The sequence below is a fragment of the Ciconia boyciana genome, chromosome 6, assembly GCF_034638445.1.
Source record: "Ciconia boyciana chromosome 6, ASM3463844v1, whole genome shotgun sequence".
Lineage (NCBI taxonomy): Eukaryota > Metazoa > Chordata > Aves > Ciconiiformes > Ciconiidae > Ciconia > Ciconia boyciana.
This window is the reverse complement of record NC_132939.1, coordinates 3,177,404-3,197,433: the sequence shown is the minus strand read 5'-3', so window position 1 is coordinate 3,197,433 and position 20,030 is coordinate 3,177,404. Positions and strand designations below refer to the sequence as shown.

At 37.5% G+C, this 20,030-nt stretch overlaps 1 protein-coding gene across 1 annotated transcript in view; it reads right to left on the bottom strand.

Annotated features, from left to right (window-relative positions):
- SHANK2 (SH3 and multiple ankyrin repeat domains 2) overlaps positions 1-20,030 on the bottom strand; it is a 319,794-nt gene that overhangs the window by 293,535 nt on the left and 6,229 nt on the right. Inside the window, exons 2-8 of the mRNA XM_072864803.1 lie at positions 16,403-16,606; positions 14,566-14,637; positions 13,864-13,972; positions 13,443-13,594; positions 12,469-12,636; positions 8,972-9,088; positions 4,357-4,434 (exon numbers count right to left, since the gene is read on the bottom strand). Of these exons, the coding sequence (XP_072720904.1) occupies positions 4,357-4,434; positions 8,972-9,088; positions 12,469-12,636; positions 13,443-13,594; positions 13,864-13,972; positions 14,566-14,637; positions 16,403-16,606 (900 nt within the window). The remainder of the gene's footprint in view (positions 1-4,356; positions 4,435-8,971; positions 9,089-12,468; positions 12,637-13,442; positions 13,595-13,863; positions 13,973-14,565; positions 14,638-16,402; positions 16,607-20,030) is intronic.

Below are 20,030 nucleotides of genomic sequence, written 5' to 3'. Positions count from 1 at the left end.
AAAATTTCATTTCAAATGATTCAAATCTGGCAAAAATATGAGCAACTGAAAATAGATGTACAGCCAACATACTGAAAGGAACAATTCTACCTGCAGTGGACCTGGAAGATTGCTGCTGCTCCTCCTGCCATCTGTGTAACATAAGCGCATTAATAACCCATGCGGATTTGGCATAGCAATAGTCAATAATAAGGTACATCTGAGAGAGAAATCATTCTCAGGTACAACTATGTCATTAAAAGGTGTCACTAAACAGTACCTCAGAATAGTTTTCCCATATATTTGAACACATATGCTTCAAAAACACTGACTAATTATTAGCTCTAAGCTTGAAAGTGCTTTATAGCCCATATGAAAACATATGAATTATTCATATAGAGCTTCTGCTCACTAAAAGAAAAAGGAAAACCATGATAAACAAGGTGTATGTTCATTTTAACTTAGGATTTAACTCAGGATTTCAACAGCTTGTAAACACTGCAAAACTGACATTTCTGAGGTACCGGATTAATATTTGCCAGATAGGTAAGAAATTATTTTACATTAATTTAGGAGTACATAAAATGTGTGGAAAACTAAGTAGCTATGGACGTTGATAGGATATCACGGCTTTTCTGAAAGGATATTTTGGGAGGTGTTACTAATAAAATAGAAACTGTAATGTCAAAAAAACCCTAAAACCACTGGAAACTTTAAAGCTAACCTATAGCTGGAACAGAAGTTACAGTTCAGCATTTCATAAGCCAGTATATGAGAGCTGTGTATCGATGTACTGTATGTTGGTGGCAAACATCACGTTTCAGCAAGCTCTGTCATAAGGTATGAATCGTTCTGGAGGCATCAGCAGTACTTACAGCAGGCATGGTTGAGGGCACGTCCAAGTTCAGTGCTACGAATGAATGCCCCGCTTTTAGTTACTTTGAAAGAAACATGGCCAAGCACAATGTATATAATAGTGTATTATTGTTAGCCCTTCCAGCTCTGTAATGCCGATGGTTTTTTCCATCTGTTAGCACAGAATAATTAGTGTATAAGGTACTTAGATTACCCAGCCAAACAGGATGGATAAGTAAGTGATTAATAAACAGAACTGGCAATATAGTAGAATGATGTGGCACAGGTTTCATCTTAACTCTAACTGCTAGTCAACCTTTAACCAAAATGCACAGTACACAAAAAACTCTCACACTTAGACCGAGGACGGTGATGCAGGAATTGCCCTAGTCTACTTGGAACGTACACAGGGAAGACAGAGGGAGGAGATTCACCCCACATCCAGACAAGTGTTAATACTTATTAGCAGGGGGGGACCCCACGAAAAACATATAGAGGAATTTCTGCTGACCCATGTTCTGTTATTGCAGAGTACGTCCTATCAGCAGCGCAATCTATTAAGGTTGACAGTCACAGACAGACTTTCAGCTATGGGTGACATCAACTGTACTAAGCACTGATTACTAACTTAATGGACCCCAGTAATCAGTCAGGATGAAACACATTCCTTCAAAGGTAGTTAATAAAAGCTTAGGTGCTTAACTGGGAAATACAGGCAAGCTTTTTCATGGCCTCGACACCTGGCAATGCCATTCCAACACTAACTCTGATAGACACTGAAAAGGCAAAAAGGACAGCCAGATCCCAGGCAGCGATGTGTACACAGTGTGGGATACCTGAATTAAGTGGCAGCGTTCAGCCCAGACTAGCTCTCCTTCCATACGATCTGGTAAACCCATGCTTGTTTTAATAAGCACTGTGATTTGCTAAGAAGTGAACACATGGACATCTTTCTTTTTTGGTGGTAAAATTACACTACATTCATTGGACACTAATGCTAGATACAAACTCTGCTGCTCATTTTCATCAAAATAAATAAAGCTTTGACAGGCCTTGAAAGCAACACACAAATTTCTCCACGTCTGGATACTTCTGTTTTACAGAACAGCACAGTTTTCATACCATCAGTTTTCTAAGCAGCAATTAAAAAAAATAATCCTTTTAGATTTCTCAGAAAATAACATAATGGAGGTTACTCAAAGGAATAGATGCTGCAGCTACAACCCTTCTCATTATGTACATATGAGATGCTTCGATGTTCCTTGCTACTGATTACATGAGTAAACATTTTTAGTATGCAAAATCCTATTAACTCAAGGGGATTCTGCATAATTTTGTAACAGCTCCACTTGTGGTGTCTGATCGACTGGGTCAGCAACAGACAGATGGCAAAGAATTAATTCCAGTGCTGCTTTATTCCAGTGCTGGTATCAGGGTTTTCTCTACTCACTGCATTTGGAAACACTAGAACTTCTCCTATATTCCCTACACCTAAAAGTAACACGCCATAGAGTAAAAAGATGGAAAGTAAATTCCTTTTTTTAAGTATGTGGATCTAGAAAGGATCAAACAAAGCCAACTTAATTGTCAGTCCTTCTGTCCGTACTAGGAGGAGAGTGACCAGTCAAAAGCCCAAGCCTCAGAAGTGTAACATATAATAAACGATAACAAATAGGATTTTATACAGGGACAGGAGATAGTTCACTGGTCAGTAAGTGCACTTCCACAGCTACACCCTTCTCTTGAAATTATTTCTTCTGCCTCCTGTGCTCACTTTATTTTATTTAGTTTTGGCTAGTCATCCTTCACTTCTTGAAGCCCTACAACTATCAGCACTAGCTTTTACAAATACTTTCTTTTCTGCCTTTTTCCCCTGTATTTTTCTGTTCTAAGAGGAAGGACAAGAATGTTGCAGCAGTCAGCACAAAGAGGAAGACGAATGGAAACTGTTCTACTTGCCATTTACCCTCCCCGCATAAATCTTGAAACAAAAAGAAAAGTTAATCTCAAAGACATAAAGTAATAAAATAATCTAATCTCTCAAAGTAAAGAGATGACACTGGAACCCATCCCTCCAATAATTAGGGTTTTTCTCTTATTCCATTTTTTAATCACTCCATAATTCTAAGTTGCAGTGATAAGTATTATCTAGTACTTAGTGAATTTGTGCTTAGCATATATTTAGATGGCAAACTACCAGCAGCCCGAAAATGGAGCCTAAAATCAAATTATTAATGCACTGTTTCCCCAATTTTGGGAAAATGGTCCCAAAAGTAAACAATGATCTGGCTGGGATTTGCAGGCAGAACTCTTAAGCTCTTGAGATACACAACTTATGTCCAGAAAACCTTCAAAATATGGAGATAATTAAACTGATATAGAAATATTTGGCTGAGGTTTTTTTTAAAAGCCTGAAACTCAGAGGTGTTATCTACACGTAAACTTTGAGGACCCAACTCGGAGACCCACATGGATATAGTTAATATTCCAACTATTTCAAAGCATGAGAGAAAAGGCAGTCTTCCTTGAATTCTATGCCAGTGTTATCCAAAGTGGGTTGAGGATGTAATGGGAAAGAGACAACAAGCAAAGGTGAATCAGGATTTCTTTTGGTTGAAAGACTACTTGGTTTGGGGAAATAGCCCCCTCACGTTTCACAACAGGACAGTTCCTTTTAATGGTACTGTGCCATCGTTCTTCCAGCAGCACTATTTTCTGTAACTTGAAAAAAACCCTTTCTGTTCCTTTTTCTTAAAACATTACAGCTTTCATCCCTATTTCTCACATGTCAGTTTGCATTATGAATGTTTCTCTGAAATCCAGGCTAATTAAGACTGCTTCAGAAATAAGGGCTTAAGGTTGTCAGGCATACCTGACAACCCTTTGGACAAACAATTTCCTTCCATTTGGATTTTTAATTAAGCTTTCTGAACGTACTTTAATATAAGAAAATGGTGAAAAAAAATCTAGTCAATTTTGACTAATCCAAAGAAAGACTTCGTTTTCTTTTGGAGACATAGATGACAGCTTCAACTTTTACCACTGACAGTGCATTAAATCAACCCCATCCCTGAAACTTAGCCCAGCTCTTTGGCCTCACATCCAAGGAGGGAAGAGCTTCTTTCTGGCTAAGTCAACAGGGGTCAAGCAAAGCTTAGTTGCCCAGACACTCTTTGGTTCTCTCTTACACGGGACTGGAGATAATCACAAAGCAAGGCATATCCGACCACAGGAAACCAATGATTTCATGTTTTGTCATCGACAGCTCATATAATTCTCAAACTCATTGACAGTGTTGCCAGAACAGCTAAGAGTGACTGTGTTTTTCCCTCATTCCTGATTATTCCAGGACATCTTCACTTATTGCGTTACACAAAAGCCACAGTTTCCAAAATGATAGTTCTCTTACTCTACAGCCGTTTTCAGCCTTGTGCAGAGTAACTTCTCCACAAAACCAAGTTCACGTGAGATTTTCTTGCAAATAATTCTGGGGGGCAGGGGGAACGGGTATTTCTTTTTTACCTGAAATGGAGACTGGCTGTTGTAATTCTTAATCTCCTTGTTGGCTCCCCGGAACAGCAGCACTCTTGCACAGCTCTCCTGAAAATGACAGAAGAGGAAACTTGTTAATAAGGGTCTTTAGTTACTGAAGAGGCATTGTGGCTGTGAGATGTGTTGCTGTTTGGTATATGTTTCCTTAGATAAGAAGTAAACAAAATAAATAGATAATCTGAGAAATTAAGTTATTAAAATAGTACCTTAAATATGACAAGGCTTTAGGTGCTTTTGCAGTGTGTTAGAGTAGAAACAATATGCAAATGTAAAAAAAATGTAGAGGTAAACAACTTATTACATTTTTAAGAAGCCGTACTGTGGAAATTCCATACTTGACAAATCAGATTTTACAGAAAATGTGTTAGTTCAAAATGAAATTTGACTCTCATATGGTTTTTGCCTATTTTGTAGGGAAAATAGTACTGTTCACAGTACAGTAGAGTACCTGGGATGAATGATATCCTCCCCTACTGCTAAAAATTAAACAAAGCAGTTCTACCACTTGCATGCACTTATTTTGTTTTTTTCAGCCTATCTTCAATTTTAAACATTTAATGTACGATTTTTTTTTAATATACCTGAAACTATTTGGTCTGGCTATACACACTGCACCGACCAGTTTTACCTTCTCTTTTTTCCCCTAAAAAATACTAACAGTTACAATGCAAACCCAATACAGCCCTTCTAACAAGAGAAAAGTATAGCTTCAGGCTCTCTGAGCTGAGGACATCTGCAAACGAAATCCCTTAAAAACAATTTTTTTGGACCGATTCAGTGTATTGCTTAAGTTGCTACTCTGCACTGCTGTAAAATATGACTGACCATAACCTGCTAGAAATCCTCTGCGGTTCTGGCACAGTGCTCAGAATACTAGACTTTTTGATGATCCATATATAGGCTATATTTCCCACCTGTCACCTTTAATGTTCATCTTAGGACCTTCTGCAAACCAGTTCACATTTCAAAATGTTTTTATGTTTCCTCATCATAAATATTTCTATTAATTTTGTTGTGCTTTCCAGTTTTCTTGTCACGTTGTGTTATCGAGTCCTACCTAATGAGGTATTTCAATGTGCTACCTTTCACTTTTAACAGTAACTTTGCAGACAGAGAAAATAATCATATAATTTAGCTATTTTAGTGACAGAAATGAAGCTTCTTTACTAGATTCTGAGTCACAAGTGAATGCACAGAAATTATGATTTAAAATAATTTTTGTCATTGTGGTTTCTAATTTATTATGCCAGATTCTTGATCCCATTAAGTCTCCTTATCTCTCCATCACAGGGTTGTCCCAAATATATCTAGGGAGGAGGTTATCCTACCCTTTCACCAAGATTCAGTACTCCAAAAAGATATCCTTTTGTTCCCACACTTCCTATTTTGTATAACAGACTGAAAGAACAGAATGGATCGTATCTCAAGACGGTATATTAACAATCATCTCATAGAGGGTAGGTTTTTAATGATATATAATTAATTGAGATAGTCTCACTTGCTGGCACTGAAATCCACACATTAGGGTGTGTTCTCTGTATCTCTAAACATAAGACGACCAAGAGCAAGGTGTAAAATGTCAAAAGGTTTCATTTTTCTGTGTTCTGTATTAGCAATCATCCAAAAGAAGTAAATGTGCTGCGATCTAGATGAAGACCTCCAGGTGAAAAAAAAAAAAAAAAGTTCTTTTCAGGGTTACTTTTCCAAGAATTCCTTTTGGACTGACTCCTAAATGAGTCAGGTTTGCACACTATATTATATTCCCATAGTAACAACTATTCCACTATTCCACCAGGTATTGCTCAGTTCATCTTCTCTCCCTTTTGTCTCGTCTCCATCCTTCCACTATTAAGGGGAATTAACTAGGGAGAATAAGCAAAAAGGTCACCACCAGAAATTATTTTGATTATTTTTCCTTTAATTCAATGGAAATTCCACATTTTAGAGCTCTCCATTGTAAGGTGCCATCTAGGAATGCCATAACTCCTGTTTGCACATACTTTAGCTCTGACAACCTAGTAACTTCTGATATTGAGAGCTTAGTATTGTTCATTCATTATACCATACATAAAGTGAATATGCAGTAGCTTTTTAGACTTCATAAGATTAAAAAATTTCACAGAGAAGCGTGGGCTTGTCAGCAGATTAGATTCCATTTTTTGTCTGAGAGCTAATTACCTGACTTAATACTAAACAGTTTTCATATAGAATCCAATCCGCTGACTGAAAAAAGGCAGACTTCATCCCAGCGTTGTTATTTGCAAAATACAGAGGCATAAGATCTGTCTAGATTTTACTCAGTTACTGAATGGCCACGAAATAACTTTAAAAAACAAGAATTCATCCAGAGCTGCACTTAGCTGACACTCAGGAAAACAGAATTACCAACTTCAGAAAGTATCCCAAGAAAATTCCCCAGGGAAGACTGGAAGGGAAAAATCAAATGGGTAACGACTCCATCTACAGGAATCAAGAGGTAAAAGGATACTGCTGTCCTTCCCATCCTCTCCATCCAGAAAAGGCCAACAGTTCCTTCCACATTAGCTAATAACAACTTTTAATAAAAAGGGACACTGAAAAAAATCAGCACAGGTTACTGTTCACAGCACCCTGAGACAAACTTTTTATTTTCACATATACCTGATTAAGGAAAACAGAAGCATGACAGTGTAGTCACAAGATGTTAAACTTCCATTCACAAAGCGAAGCTTAATGACTATGAAAATACTTGCAAATTTATAGATGCAGTTTCAATTAGAGTCTCTAAAGTCTTCTACAGAATAATTTTTTCCACTGAGGTCAGGAGAAAAACACACATCTACATGAAAAATACTGTCATTCTACAGGATTATTCTAATTTCAGCATCATACTGCATAACCTTTGCTAAAAGTAGATGATCTTGTAAACAACTATAGTCATGAAAACACTGCAATAAAATGGTTAAAAACATGAACTCATCTCTGGGTTTTTTTGTAAGTTTATATGCACATTATGGTCCTGGCTTCAAAATTCTTACTCAGGAAAAGTGAAGTAAATGAGGTTATAGTGAATACTTTAAAATTTTTTTTCCAACAGAAGTGCTGATAGTTACACATGTTAAGCTCTTGATGTGAAGCCTAAATGCAAAATTTTTGTTGAGATGAAGGTGAATTTCATTTCTCTGCAAAATTTTCTAGGAATTTTAACAAGTGCCAACTTGCAAGAGCTTTGTATGCCTACAGTCGCAAGAAGCCATCCAAGCTGAGCAAAGAAACAATCGCTAACCTTAAACTAGTTGATGTAGGTACTTGACAGCCTGTTGAAGACGCTTGGTAGACAGCGAGCAAGAAGCAGTCCATAGAGGTACTGCTCCCATTGATTTGCTGCATACTTCAAATAATCAGCATTAAGAGGGAATCTGTATGGCTAGACTCTTTATGAATTGATATCAATTATGACAGGCACATCAAGCCAACAGTCTTGAAAAATGTCAAATTATTCCCCAAATTCTATTTTTTAAAAAGTTGATGGTATTTTAGATCTAATTGTCTAAATGAGGAATCTGTCTTGACAAGACTTTTGAAAAAAAACTAAGATGGTAATTAATTAAGAAGCAGATGCTTTAACAGACGTTTCACTAGTTACAGTCACATCTCATGACTTGTGTTTTCCTAATTCAATGTAACATTATATATGCTATGTTTTAACATAGTTGTAAAACTCATTCCCTCCCCATCCCATCCATGCAAAGAGAGTATAAAATGCTATCAAATCAAATGGTTCTATTATTTGTAAATGACTACACAAGTTGTAAACAGCAGAGAATCCTATAACTTCTGTATAATCTACAGATACATTTCCACAGTATTTTCCAAGTATTTTTTATTTAATTCTAATTTAAGTTCCAGCAAAACAGCAATAAATTCTGAATAGGAAACAAATATTCAGATATGATACTAAAAAAAAAAATATGTCAGTAGTACATGGTGTTGTTTTATTTTCTAATTAATATGTATACTCTTGCTAGCTACAATGAGCAGCCCTATTTGTAATCAGTGAATAAAATACCAATAATATAGTTTTTAATTATGTTCTTTCTAGTTTCGAAGACCTCAGTTTAAAAACTGTAACACTTCATTGCATATTAAATAAATCAAATGAAAAATAATGAGCTACGCTCTTGTTCAGTGTAACTTGCCTCTATAGATCAATAATAATGGGAAATTTATCCCAAAATTCATTTATTAAAAGGGAGGAAACTGCATCTCAGAAAACCTAACACCAAACCAGTAAACTGCTTCAACAGAAAATTCAACAAGCCTCTGTTTCTGTGGATGGACGTGAAAGATTTAGCATTTGTTCCTCAATTATGCCTTTTTATCCTGGCTACAGGTCATTCTCTTACAGCACTGGTTTCCAGTCTCCACAGGACTGGGCTCCCCGGACCCATTTTCTCCCGAAGCAAGACATCCCTCCCCACTTAGCCACGCACAGGGGACCCCAGGCACCCCTCAGCTCCCGCCAGGGACCTTTATGTCACTGAAGGAGGACAGTATGACTCTGCGGTGCTGGGTGTGCCGGCAGAGGAGCCGTGTGCCAGCTCACCTGGTTGTACAGGGCACAGATGTGCAGCGCTGTGTTTCCCGAGGCGTTCTGCGCACACATATCGGCGCCGTAGAAGAGGAGGTGCTCTAGATGTTGGATGTGTCCATACCGGCAAGCCTGTTAAAGAGATGCATTCATATTTTGGTTGTTATATAATCTAGACAAGCATTCCAGGTAAAGGTTTTTAGCAGAGAAGATGCTATTTTACTTAGGGTCTAATTTTTAGAACCGCCCCTGGACTGAATGAGAGGACTAACACCCAGATGTGCATACCTGCCTGTAAACACCAATGTGCGCACTTCAGGTACAGCAACTCTGTGCATAAGTTTAAGCATCTGCTTATTTGAGGAACGGCAATTTAAGGTATCAAGAAAATACAAAGTTTGACACTTTTTATCCATGAATATTCATAACTGTCAAATGTGACAAGCAGACTAACAGAAGATAGGGTTTTTGTCCTGGTAATCTTCGGAAAGTTGCCCACTAGATGGCACTGAAGATGATCAGATTTCTAAAGCTTGCCTTTAAGGTGTGAAAACAGTTTGGGGAAATCTGGCCAAAATTCAATAACCTTCTTGATTCTGTGATGTCAAGTAGACGCACAGTATACACAGGGCACTGATCCAAAAGAGGGAAAATCTTCAAGAGTTACTTTATCAGTCACACAAATAAAATGTTAGACCCTGAATACTTGGAAATAAAAGCTCTGTGAACAAGACTCCAATGAAATTTGAAACTTTCCTGATTAGCAAATAAGTTTGAGAAAAATCACAGTGTTTCCATTCATCAGCCTCATTTACTTGACTACCATCTTCTCTATGGCACACCAACTGAGCACCTCCCAATTTGTAATGTTTTTAATTTTGTATCATCTCAGATCAGTATCATTTCTGAATAATAATATGGAATTTAAGCTGAGAGATACAGGTATACAAAGCCATTCACTCTGTCTTAAGAACCTAATTACTACTGACTTCAGTGGGAGTTACAAGCCTACACATGTTGCAACTTGGATCAGAAAAATTAAGTGTACTGCTCAATACACAAATTAAATCTGTGATACATCCCAAATCCCAGTCTAGTATCCCAACCATTACATCTTTTCTCCTCCATTTTCAACACACAGAAAGGGAAAAAACAGTGTTTATTAAATAGTTTATTCATTTACAAATTATTTGCCAAAATAATGGAGACATTATGCTAGCTATTATTAGAACAGGAACATTTTAAAGCTAGACAACAGAAAGCAAGCATCCAACAACAAGCAAAGGGAGAAACAGTGCCAAACCGCTACTATGCGAGAGATTAGAGCAAATGCACAATTAGCTATAAATTACCAATTCTGTCTAGTCTCTAGAAGTCACTCAACATCTAGGTATGAATGTGCAGATCTAATTATTAAAATAACTCCTAAAACACAAGAACTAATCCCAACTTTCTGTTCTTACTACAAGAAACTGGATTAAAACCAGGCCCTTTCTCCACTTTGCTTCCTTTGCTAGAGCAGGATTTGCCTCCTCTTTGCCAATCTGACAATAACGCTTAGTCAGCTTATGTGAAGGCGCTGGAAGACAACTACCACAGGGGAGATGCATTTCCCCTTGTTAGAGGGATCTGCGTGGTAGGTGAGCTGTCCAAACCACTCATCGGGGCTCTCCAGTACGGTCAACGGAGAAAGACGGGTATCTCCAGAGGATATCCTTTTTATTACTATCCTAGCACAGCATGAACTGCCACCTTACCTTTTCCCCTTTATTATAAGGGTAACCCAGAGGCTTGACTTCTACAGTTAAAGATTGTGTTAGCAAAATGAAAAATATACTTGTTACCAATTATTTCCTTGCCATGCAAGGTAACTTTGCCTTCTTCACACAGACAACAACATATGGGTTTGTGTATCACATCACCATCTTTCTTAATTCGCTGAGGAATGCTTGTATTATTGATTACTGAAAACAGATTGCCAGTAATCCAGATGTAAACATTGATTTATTTAGGATTACAACCAATACAATGGGTTTGGAAAGCTCTGTTTCATTACAAGAAATAATAACTGTATGTGTATAAGGTTGCGTTTTCAAAATAGGGAATTTTTCTCTATATTTTCAAGGAGTCCAGATGGGGTAATACTTTGACCTATACAATCCCTTTCCTCCACATCCTCAGAAACAATGGTAGTAAATTAATCCTTTTTTTTCCTACTAGAGATGGATCCAAACGACCTCAATCTGAACACACTTACGCAGTGAAAACCACAGATCCCTGCCCAAACCTGGATACCAAAGTTATCTCCCATTTCTTTCAAAGAAAAGAAGAAAAGTTGTTGTGTACTAAAAAGATTAGTGCACAGAAAAGAAAGCGAGCCCAGATGACCTAAGCAGGCCTGTAAGGTTGATTACTCGTACCTTTATTTATCTGATCATACTACATCAGCTCCATTTTTTATGATTACTCAAACTCATCCATGCAGAGGAAAGGCATAAAATAGTTGCAATGATATTAGGACTGCTAGAATCTTTAAACTTTGTAAATTACTGAGTTTATCGCTATGCAAAGAGAAATTAATAAAGCATTTTTACACAACTGTTGCATAATATTCAGATGTTTCTGGAGAAGACAAGATAAGAGAGTTCAAAGAAAAAGCTTTTTTCAGAAAATGCCTTATCAAACATTATAGGTCTTTTTAAGAGGTACAGTTCAGGTCTTTGGTGAGGAAGGAGGTCTACCTTTCCAATAGCTCTGGTGAAGCTGACCAAGAGGTGCCAGTGCCTGATGAATTCTGGCACCATAGCTGGCTCAAGGTACCACGAGCACCATGAACCTCGAAAGATTACTATTTTAAAACAATTTTTCTCTATAGAGCATGCTACCACCTTTATCCACACACTGAATGTGTAAGAGAGGAAAGGAAAACCCCTGTACAAACAGCAAAAGAAAAACCATTAGAATCCCAGTTTCCACTCATGCAGGGAATGAAAACTGACTCAAACTGTGAGTTTGTAAGAGTTTAACATCCTTCAGTGCAACATACCAAAGGATCCTAGCAGCAGGATCCTGAATCCAAACCTTCCTGTAAAGTTCACCACAGAAAAAAGGAGAAAGTACCTCTGACAAACACACAAGAAGCATTACCAAGGAGACTAAAACAGCATCTAACAAAAAGATCGAGTTATACTTTTTTACTGAAGTGCCACTAATAGGATGCTAAACTTCCAAGAGTCCATTACATAAATATCACTAGTGCAATTTCTGCAGCAAAATCCACAATGACCATAGGATTTCAAAGTTACAGGACTCCACTGGAACATTTTCCACTTCTAATTTACCACAGCAGGATGCAAAGTAATAAGCAAATAGAAAAAGGAAGAAATTCCATACTTGTATGTGCATGGACTAAACATATCCAAACAGCCTGCAGAACAGCGTTTAACCACAGAACATACATGGCACATTTCTTCAGGCAACTTCGACTCCAAACAAAAAGTAATCTTTCCTACCTGATGAATTTCTTGCCATCCATTTTCATCTTTGCAACTGACTGTAGCGTGTTCGTGAAGTAACAGTTCACAGCAGTAAGGATCCCCTCCCACAACAGCAGTGTGGTACAGTGGTGTCAGGCCACAGCTGTCTTTGTAGTTAGGAGATGCTCCAAGCTCTAAAAGGGTCTGAAAGCAACCACCAACTGTGAAAAATGTATTTTGGAGGGACTTCTAACTATAAAGGGACTTTTCTACCTGAAAAAGTATTTACAAGGTCAATATTTGCCATAACATATATTTTTTGCTCACTTCTTTATAAGCTGACAGAATGGGCTGCGGCACAGAGTAAGTTAAGCAAGAAATGACCTCGGAAGAATTAGGATCTAAAGGAATCTACAGGGATAGCAAGGAAAGGATGAGTGGCAGTGTCCGATTCACATCCTCCCATTAAGTTCAGAAATCTCAGTTCCGAAAATGCCGCATCGCCTTTGCAACACATTCACCTCTTCAGTTACAAGATGCTTTATCAAAAATGTCATGCAATTTGAATATCTGTCAAAAGGAAATAAGAAAAAGCCATAAACATAAGACTTAATCTAGAATGTCAAGGTGATTTAAGAATACCTGTTAAAATACAAAAGAAAACAGAAGAGACTGTGTTAAGATATAATGTGTAATCCATGCCACTGGCATTTGCTTTCAAAGAGATAAGCAAAATTAACACTATTCATATTTCTTCAGACAGATCTTTCCCAATCTATGAATGAATAAGATTAAATTTCACCACTTTTTCTGCCTACAAAAAAACCCCAGAAATTAAAAGGCCCTTTATTGAAAGCAAATCCTAAGATCTGAAAGCCACAAGAAAGCACTAGAACAAGCACATATTAAAGGATCCACTGAGGACAATACAGTAATTAACTGAAAACTTTCTCCTTTTTTTTTTTTTAAATCTATAAAATAATGTATAATTTGCTACCAAAAGCATTTACCTTGAGGGTTACTTGGTTCTTGGCTCTGGCTGCTTTGTGCAGAGCTGTCATTCCATCTTTGGCTCTGAAGTCCAAATGTGCTCCTCCATTTTTCAGTGCTTTTATCACCTCTACTGTATTGTCAAGCTGAACTGCCAAAGTTAGGGGTGTTTCTAAAGAAGAGAACAGCACGTACTTGAAAAAAGGTGAGCAAATTTATAAAATAAAGGACACTTGCTTTAAAAATGGTAAGTTAAAAATGTTGCTCAACGACAATCATAAATTATCCATTTTCTCCTTTGGACAGCAAAACCATACAGACAAAATCCATTAGCCTAGAGTTATGAAGGCAACAGAAAATGTGTGAGATTCAGCCTGTTAATCAATTTAGGTTGAACAAACCCAAGGTACTACTTTATGCTGCTAGTTTTATTGTTCTGACCTCCACTTTCTAGGTCATGATAGTTTGGGTCCAGTCCTCGGTCCAACATCTTTGTGATTTTTTCCACTGAGAGATGGTGGACGTGATCCATAAATTTCCTCAAATTAGCCTGAAACAAGAAGTGACAAATGAATCATCCTCTAATTTTAAAAACAAAATTTTGACTAAAAGTGAAATATTCTGTCAATTGATGTCAATATCCATTGACATCATTGAACAGTAGCTAATTCACATTCCTGGAGAACCTGACTTTATACTGAGAGCATAAACCCTATGGTTTATAATGTTCAAAAGTCAAACAAAGATTCTGGTTTTCATAGTTTTAAGGAAAAAATGACTGAAAGATTCATTCAGTAAGAAATTAGGATGGTGTATAGTGATCATTATTATTATTCTGACCTTCAAATGAGTCTAAAGACATAGATCGGCATTTTTGCAGCATGCTGAAAGCACATTGCATTTACAAAGTAAGGTTGATTTAAAATTACTTGTATATATATGGAAGAGTCAATCATGGGAATTTTTCTATGAGAGAAATTCCCAGATCACAATTCACACTTTGCTGTTGGTGCTGGAAGCACATACTGTTTGCTGTTCAGCAATTGGCCCAGGTGGTAATGAACTCATCCTTATTTCCAGTTTCTCAGACACATTGCTTTGCTAAGTCAGCAATTGCTAACTTCTGCAGTAAATCGGGCATACCTTCGTATGAAGCTTGGCCAGCTGTTTTTCGTCGAGATTGAACTGTTTGTACACTCTTTTCTTGTATCGAAACTGAGGGATGAAAAAAAGAATACATTTAAAATGTCCTATTTTGCTTAAAAACTCATAATATAATTTTCTGACCGTACCAGAAAGTATCATACATGATGATATAAGTTTAGGCAAAATTCTAAAAAAGGCTTAGTATTTCATTTTGAATATTCACTAATAATCAGCACTCTGCTTAACATAGTGGCATCATAGTTTTACAGTTCATGTAAGCAAAATTCATATCTTGTACAAAAATACTGAAATCAGTGGAGGTGTATGGGAAAATAGATCAGCCTCTAGAATCTACATAAATAAGCAAGAATTACAGTGAAAAGAGCTTTTCCCTAAGGGTACCTGTGCACTTTCATTTATAGTCTCAGGCAGAAAGAAGAACTGGGAAGGCATGTTAAATAAAAAAATACATATTTCAATATATCAGCTTAGCATTTCTGAAATTTTTTTTTTTTTAAAAAAAGGGTTCCTGAAAAATCCCTTAATCAACATAGGCAGAACTTACACATGGGAATAGTTCTCTTGATGTTTAACAGGACTGGTCCTGTGAATGAGGTTCAGAGGATTGCCTCTTTTTTTGGCTAAAATTCACATTTTAGCCTGAACAGTTTGCTACCCTATGGCCAGAGTAGGAAGATCTCTGGCAAAAATCATGTGGTTTACATAGTTATAATTTACTATTATCTAATCATACTACACAGAATTCAAAGAATGCAGCACGTCTGTTGGGCAAGGAGACTGTACTGAATGAGGCTTTAATACCAGCTTTTCACAACACCACTTTTAACCCCTGAATTGCAATCCTTTAGCTGCAGCGAACAGTGAATTTTGCAAACAGTGAACAGTCATGAAACAGAACATGACAGAAAAAATAAAGTGGTTATTCAGTCTGCTTATGGCTATAATATGGACATCAGTGATTGAATCTCTGAAATAAACTGCTAGAAAAGCTAGAACTTGAAACCTTCTCCGGACCATGGTTCTTTTTTCTTGGATTTGTGTTATAGCGGAGTAAGTCTATTAACTGCAGATTATTAGTGGTTGATGTACCACCATACAAGCAATACCAAAATTAATTAAATACTAGTTTCATGCCCCAGTTTCCTGCTATACTGTGTTTCAATGTGATCTGGCTCTGCTCCATGTTCGCTCAGTGCCATAATAGTTCTGCCCAGTTTATCCCCCAGCTGCATAGCCTCTGCACGAACAACGGAGGGGGGAAATTCCAGTGTCTACGTGTGACTGCATCACACGTACACACTCCCTCTTCCCTTACTGCCTTTCCAGGAGACAGCCAGAGGAAATCTATGCACTCTGAAGTAGGGCACAGAGGGAACTAGATGGGGGGGGGGGGGGGGGGGGGGGGAAAGGCTTCACTGAGAAAGAAAGACCCTCTCTTTGGGAGAAAGCACAGGGTGGTTATTCAGCAACTGCTACCCTACTATTGCAAACCTAATCAGAGACCCAAAAGCTTAATCCAGAACCTTACATTTCTTTATTAAATCACAGAGTAAGATACATCTCCCAGGTCCTCAGCAGAGGAAGACTCCAAAATCAAATTTCCCAGAGGGACGGATTCTTTGCAACCTTTCGGGGATAACACACGGAACAGCTCCACCAAGCAACTTGAACCCTTGCTCACAGAAGTGCTGGTGTTCAGTTCAGACTTGCTGATCCCTATTTCCCAATTCAGATATATGTAGAAACCTCAAATACAGCTTATTGTGTAATTTGTATCAGAATACAAGTGTTTCAGTATTAGATCTAAAAATACCTCTAGTGAAGGAACTCCTTTATTCACTGGCTGTGGGTATTCCCTAAGAAGTCGTTCCTCATCCAAAAATTTCCCATCTCTACCATTGCTTGCAGGCTGGAACAGTCCATAATTCAGGACATCTTTCAAACTCTGATTCAAAGTGCACAAAATTCGTTGCTTTGCAACCCACACTGAAGCTTCTGGGTTAAATCTAATGCACTTCTGCAAAGAGAAATTATTAAAAAAAATCTAATTAATGAAAACACATTTAAACAATATCTTACATTCTAAAATTTACAAATGTCATAAATATATACAAACATACACAGTAAACCTACAAATTCCATGACAAAACATACATCAACAGAATTATATTTCAGATGCACATTCCTCTATAATAACTAATGCACAAGTCCTGTGAAAACACAGGACATTTCAAGTCCTTCCATAAACATCAGAGACCATATCCTTCTTCAGAGAAAGAACACCTTCGGGGCAAACCTGTTTGAAAAGCCAAGTGAAAGGGATGTTACAAGATGTTTAACCATCCACTTGATTCTAGGTGGTTCTGACAATCAGTCTGATCCACAACAATTTCACCAAAAAAAGGGCATTCAGGAAAGAATTCTAATTCATTTTAAGCTGCATTTATCTTAGGGTAAGTTTATGGGAGGAACTATATGACATGAAGCAGCAGTGGACTTGAAAACCTTGAAAATCCTTTCCAGTTCTCTGCTTCTTACTGAGTTGGAATTTTCAAATTTAAAAAATGTAGGAATTTTGCAATTGTAGCTTACGGTGCAGTCATTGGCTACGAGCTACCAGCAGATGGCAATACCTAGAAACAATTTGTTGCCTCTGATGTGCATTATGAACATACGGTGCAGCTGACTCACCCCATACTGGCCATGAGAAGGGCTTGTACACCAAGCTGCCACAGCAGAGCTACAGCACAGGAGTCCCTTCTTTGCCCACTCCAAGGACGTCCCCGTCCCCTCATGATGCAACATAGGATGCAGGGATTGCACTTGGGCCAAAGAAAAATTTTAACAGATATATCTTCTTTAATCAGTACATTTCCATAAGTGTAGCTGTAATTCTGGCTACAGTAATAATGTCAGTAACAGCTCTTCAGGCCTTTTCTGAAGACCTCTGCTACCCTTTGTATTATAATTGTACATAGAGATAAGAGAACAGAAGAGCAAGTAAAAATAAGACTGATGTTTTATGAAGAGAGGGAAGTGCTTCCTTTAACTTTATCCACAGCTGCTTCTGCAGTGCTCACCTCTGCAGCATCTGCTGGCATCTTTTTAAAGTCCTGAGGCCATCCATAAGAGAATGGTTGCAGTTTATCTTTTAGAACTAAACATATTTATCCTGGCGAGCTCTGCATACATCTGAAAGTAATCTCTGAGCCCACATACACAAATCAAATAACAAATTCATTTGAATATTTCGATTCTGAATTTTGAAAAGCAAATTCAAAGGCAGAAGTCACAGTATTTTATATGTTCACAGAGTCTTCTTGAGTATTCCAATGTTACGTGGCAAATATTTTCAACAGTAAAATGTACAACCAGGACACAAAGGATTTTCAATTTACAACTGTTTTTAACTGAGCAAACACTACAGTCAACCAGTCCTCCGTATATATTCACTTCATCAGAGCAGAGATGACTAGCTGGTTTTGAATATCACAGCATACTGAAGTTGAGGAGTTTGGCTCTGTTTCTGTGAATTAATCATCAGATATGAGGACTATCGATAGACACTGATGCTGAGAGGTCCTTTGTTCACTGATGCTGACCAGCAGTGCCACTGAAGTTGCTGCAATAGCATCTCACAGGGGTTTGCCCGAGAAAGCAAGGCAGGCTCGTGAACGTTGGGCTCTGTCCAGCTCCACTGCTCCTGGGCATGAATTATTAAAAATTACCACTTGCTTTGTCTTTCATCGGTTCCTGCACAAACTGCACCTTTTCAGATATGACTCAAGTACTGACATTACGACATCTCTGGGTATGTAAGGGAAGAAGGATAAAGCTTTTATTGAAATGTGCTCAGGTGATGCTTTGGCCTAGGAAATAACAGATACCTTTAATCCTTTAAAGTCTTAAATATAAAAATGAAATCAAATGAGATATTAGATTTTGTTACAAATAAAGCTGGCTAGGAAGCAGTTTTCATTCCCCTTACGTATTTTACATTTCAAGGTGTTTTGTGAAAAGTTGGGTGTTTTTAAATGGTGGAGGGAAGGAGAGAAGGAGACAGAAAGAACGTTATAAACAGTATTTTCATTCCTGAACAGCCCGGTAGTTAAGGTACTGACTTAGCAGCAAGGACAATCTGTTTTAAATCCCTGTGTTCCTTCAGCTCTGAACCTCACTTGCCCCATGACTCTTACATGGATTCAAACTAAAATATAAAGTTCCAATTCAAACATCAGCAGTTTTCAGCAACTCTAAAAATTGTCAGCTACAATGTATGTTATGAGCTTAACTTCTACATGCTTTATCACTATGCAGTGACTTGTCATTCTCCACACATCCTGAAAGATTATAACAAATGCTATTAAAATGGGAAGAAGCAAAGATAATTTTGAAATTACATGTATTTTTTTTCCAGGAAAGTCTTTCTTACATTAAATTCTTACATGAAACAAATTATTTTTGGACTTGTATGACACTGCTTTGATTTTAACAATACAAAACACTAACTTCTGATTGCAGTTTAACTAAGTCTGCTTTTTTTAATGCACCTTGAAAATTCAACATATTCAATCTTGTTCAGTCTATTCTTGTGTTCTATCTGTTCTTGATTGCATGTGAATATTGCAGGTAATGGTGTGTTTTTCTAATTCTCAAAGATTTGCTAAATTGGCAAAATTATAAATAATTTCAAATTTCTCTGAATATATTTCAATGGAAAATAAATCTTTCTACAGTATTTATGCACATTGCATCAGTAATGCACAATATTTATCTTCTGAAATAGTTTGCTTTCCACAGGTCTGACACTGGCACATTCATATAATGCATGAGGACAGGACCTAATAGTTTAACCACTTTCACTGGACTGAAAAGGCAGTGAGGAATTCTTTTTGTACAGTAGCTCAAAGGCTTGTTTTAAGATGAGTTATCTGATAACTATACCACTATTGTATTTCTACCACACCAGCTACAATATTTTATAGAGTCCTCAACAGCAGAATAAATACGGAAACACTTTCAAACTAGTAATTTCACCAACTAATTTATTCTCAGCCCTAGCTTTTCTAGTGATTCACAAGAAACAAAAATGCACTTATTTTAATAAACATCAATCCCATTGGTAATTTATAATGAATTAAGACCAATGATGTAAAAAGGCAAATCAATAACTGAACAACTGTTTCCTACCAAAATTTCTCAGGCTCGGATAAGTGAAACTAGTAAGAAAAGTGATTATTTATGCTTCCCATGAAGCCAGGCAGGATAGAGAGGGAGGCTGTTTCCACTCTCTTGGAGGCAGCTGCTGAACAAGAGGATAAGAAGGACCACTCAAATGCTGCATAAGGTGTATTTTAGATCAGCCTGCCCCTGGAACACCTCCCCTGTGCTGCTTCTCTGCCCGTCTGGCAGCTCTCCCAGGACAGAGACCACACCACAGT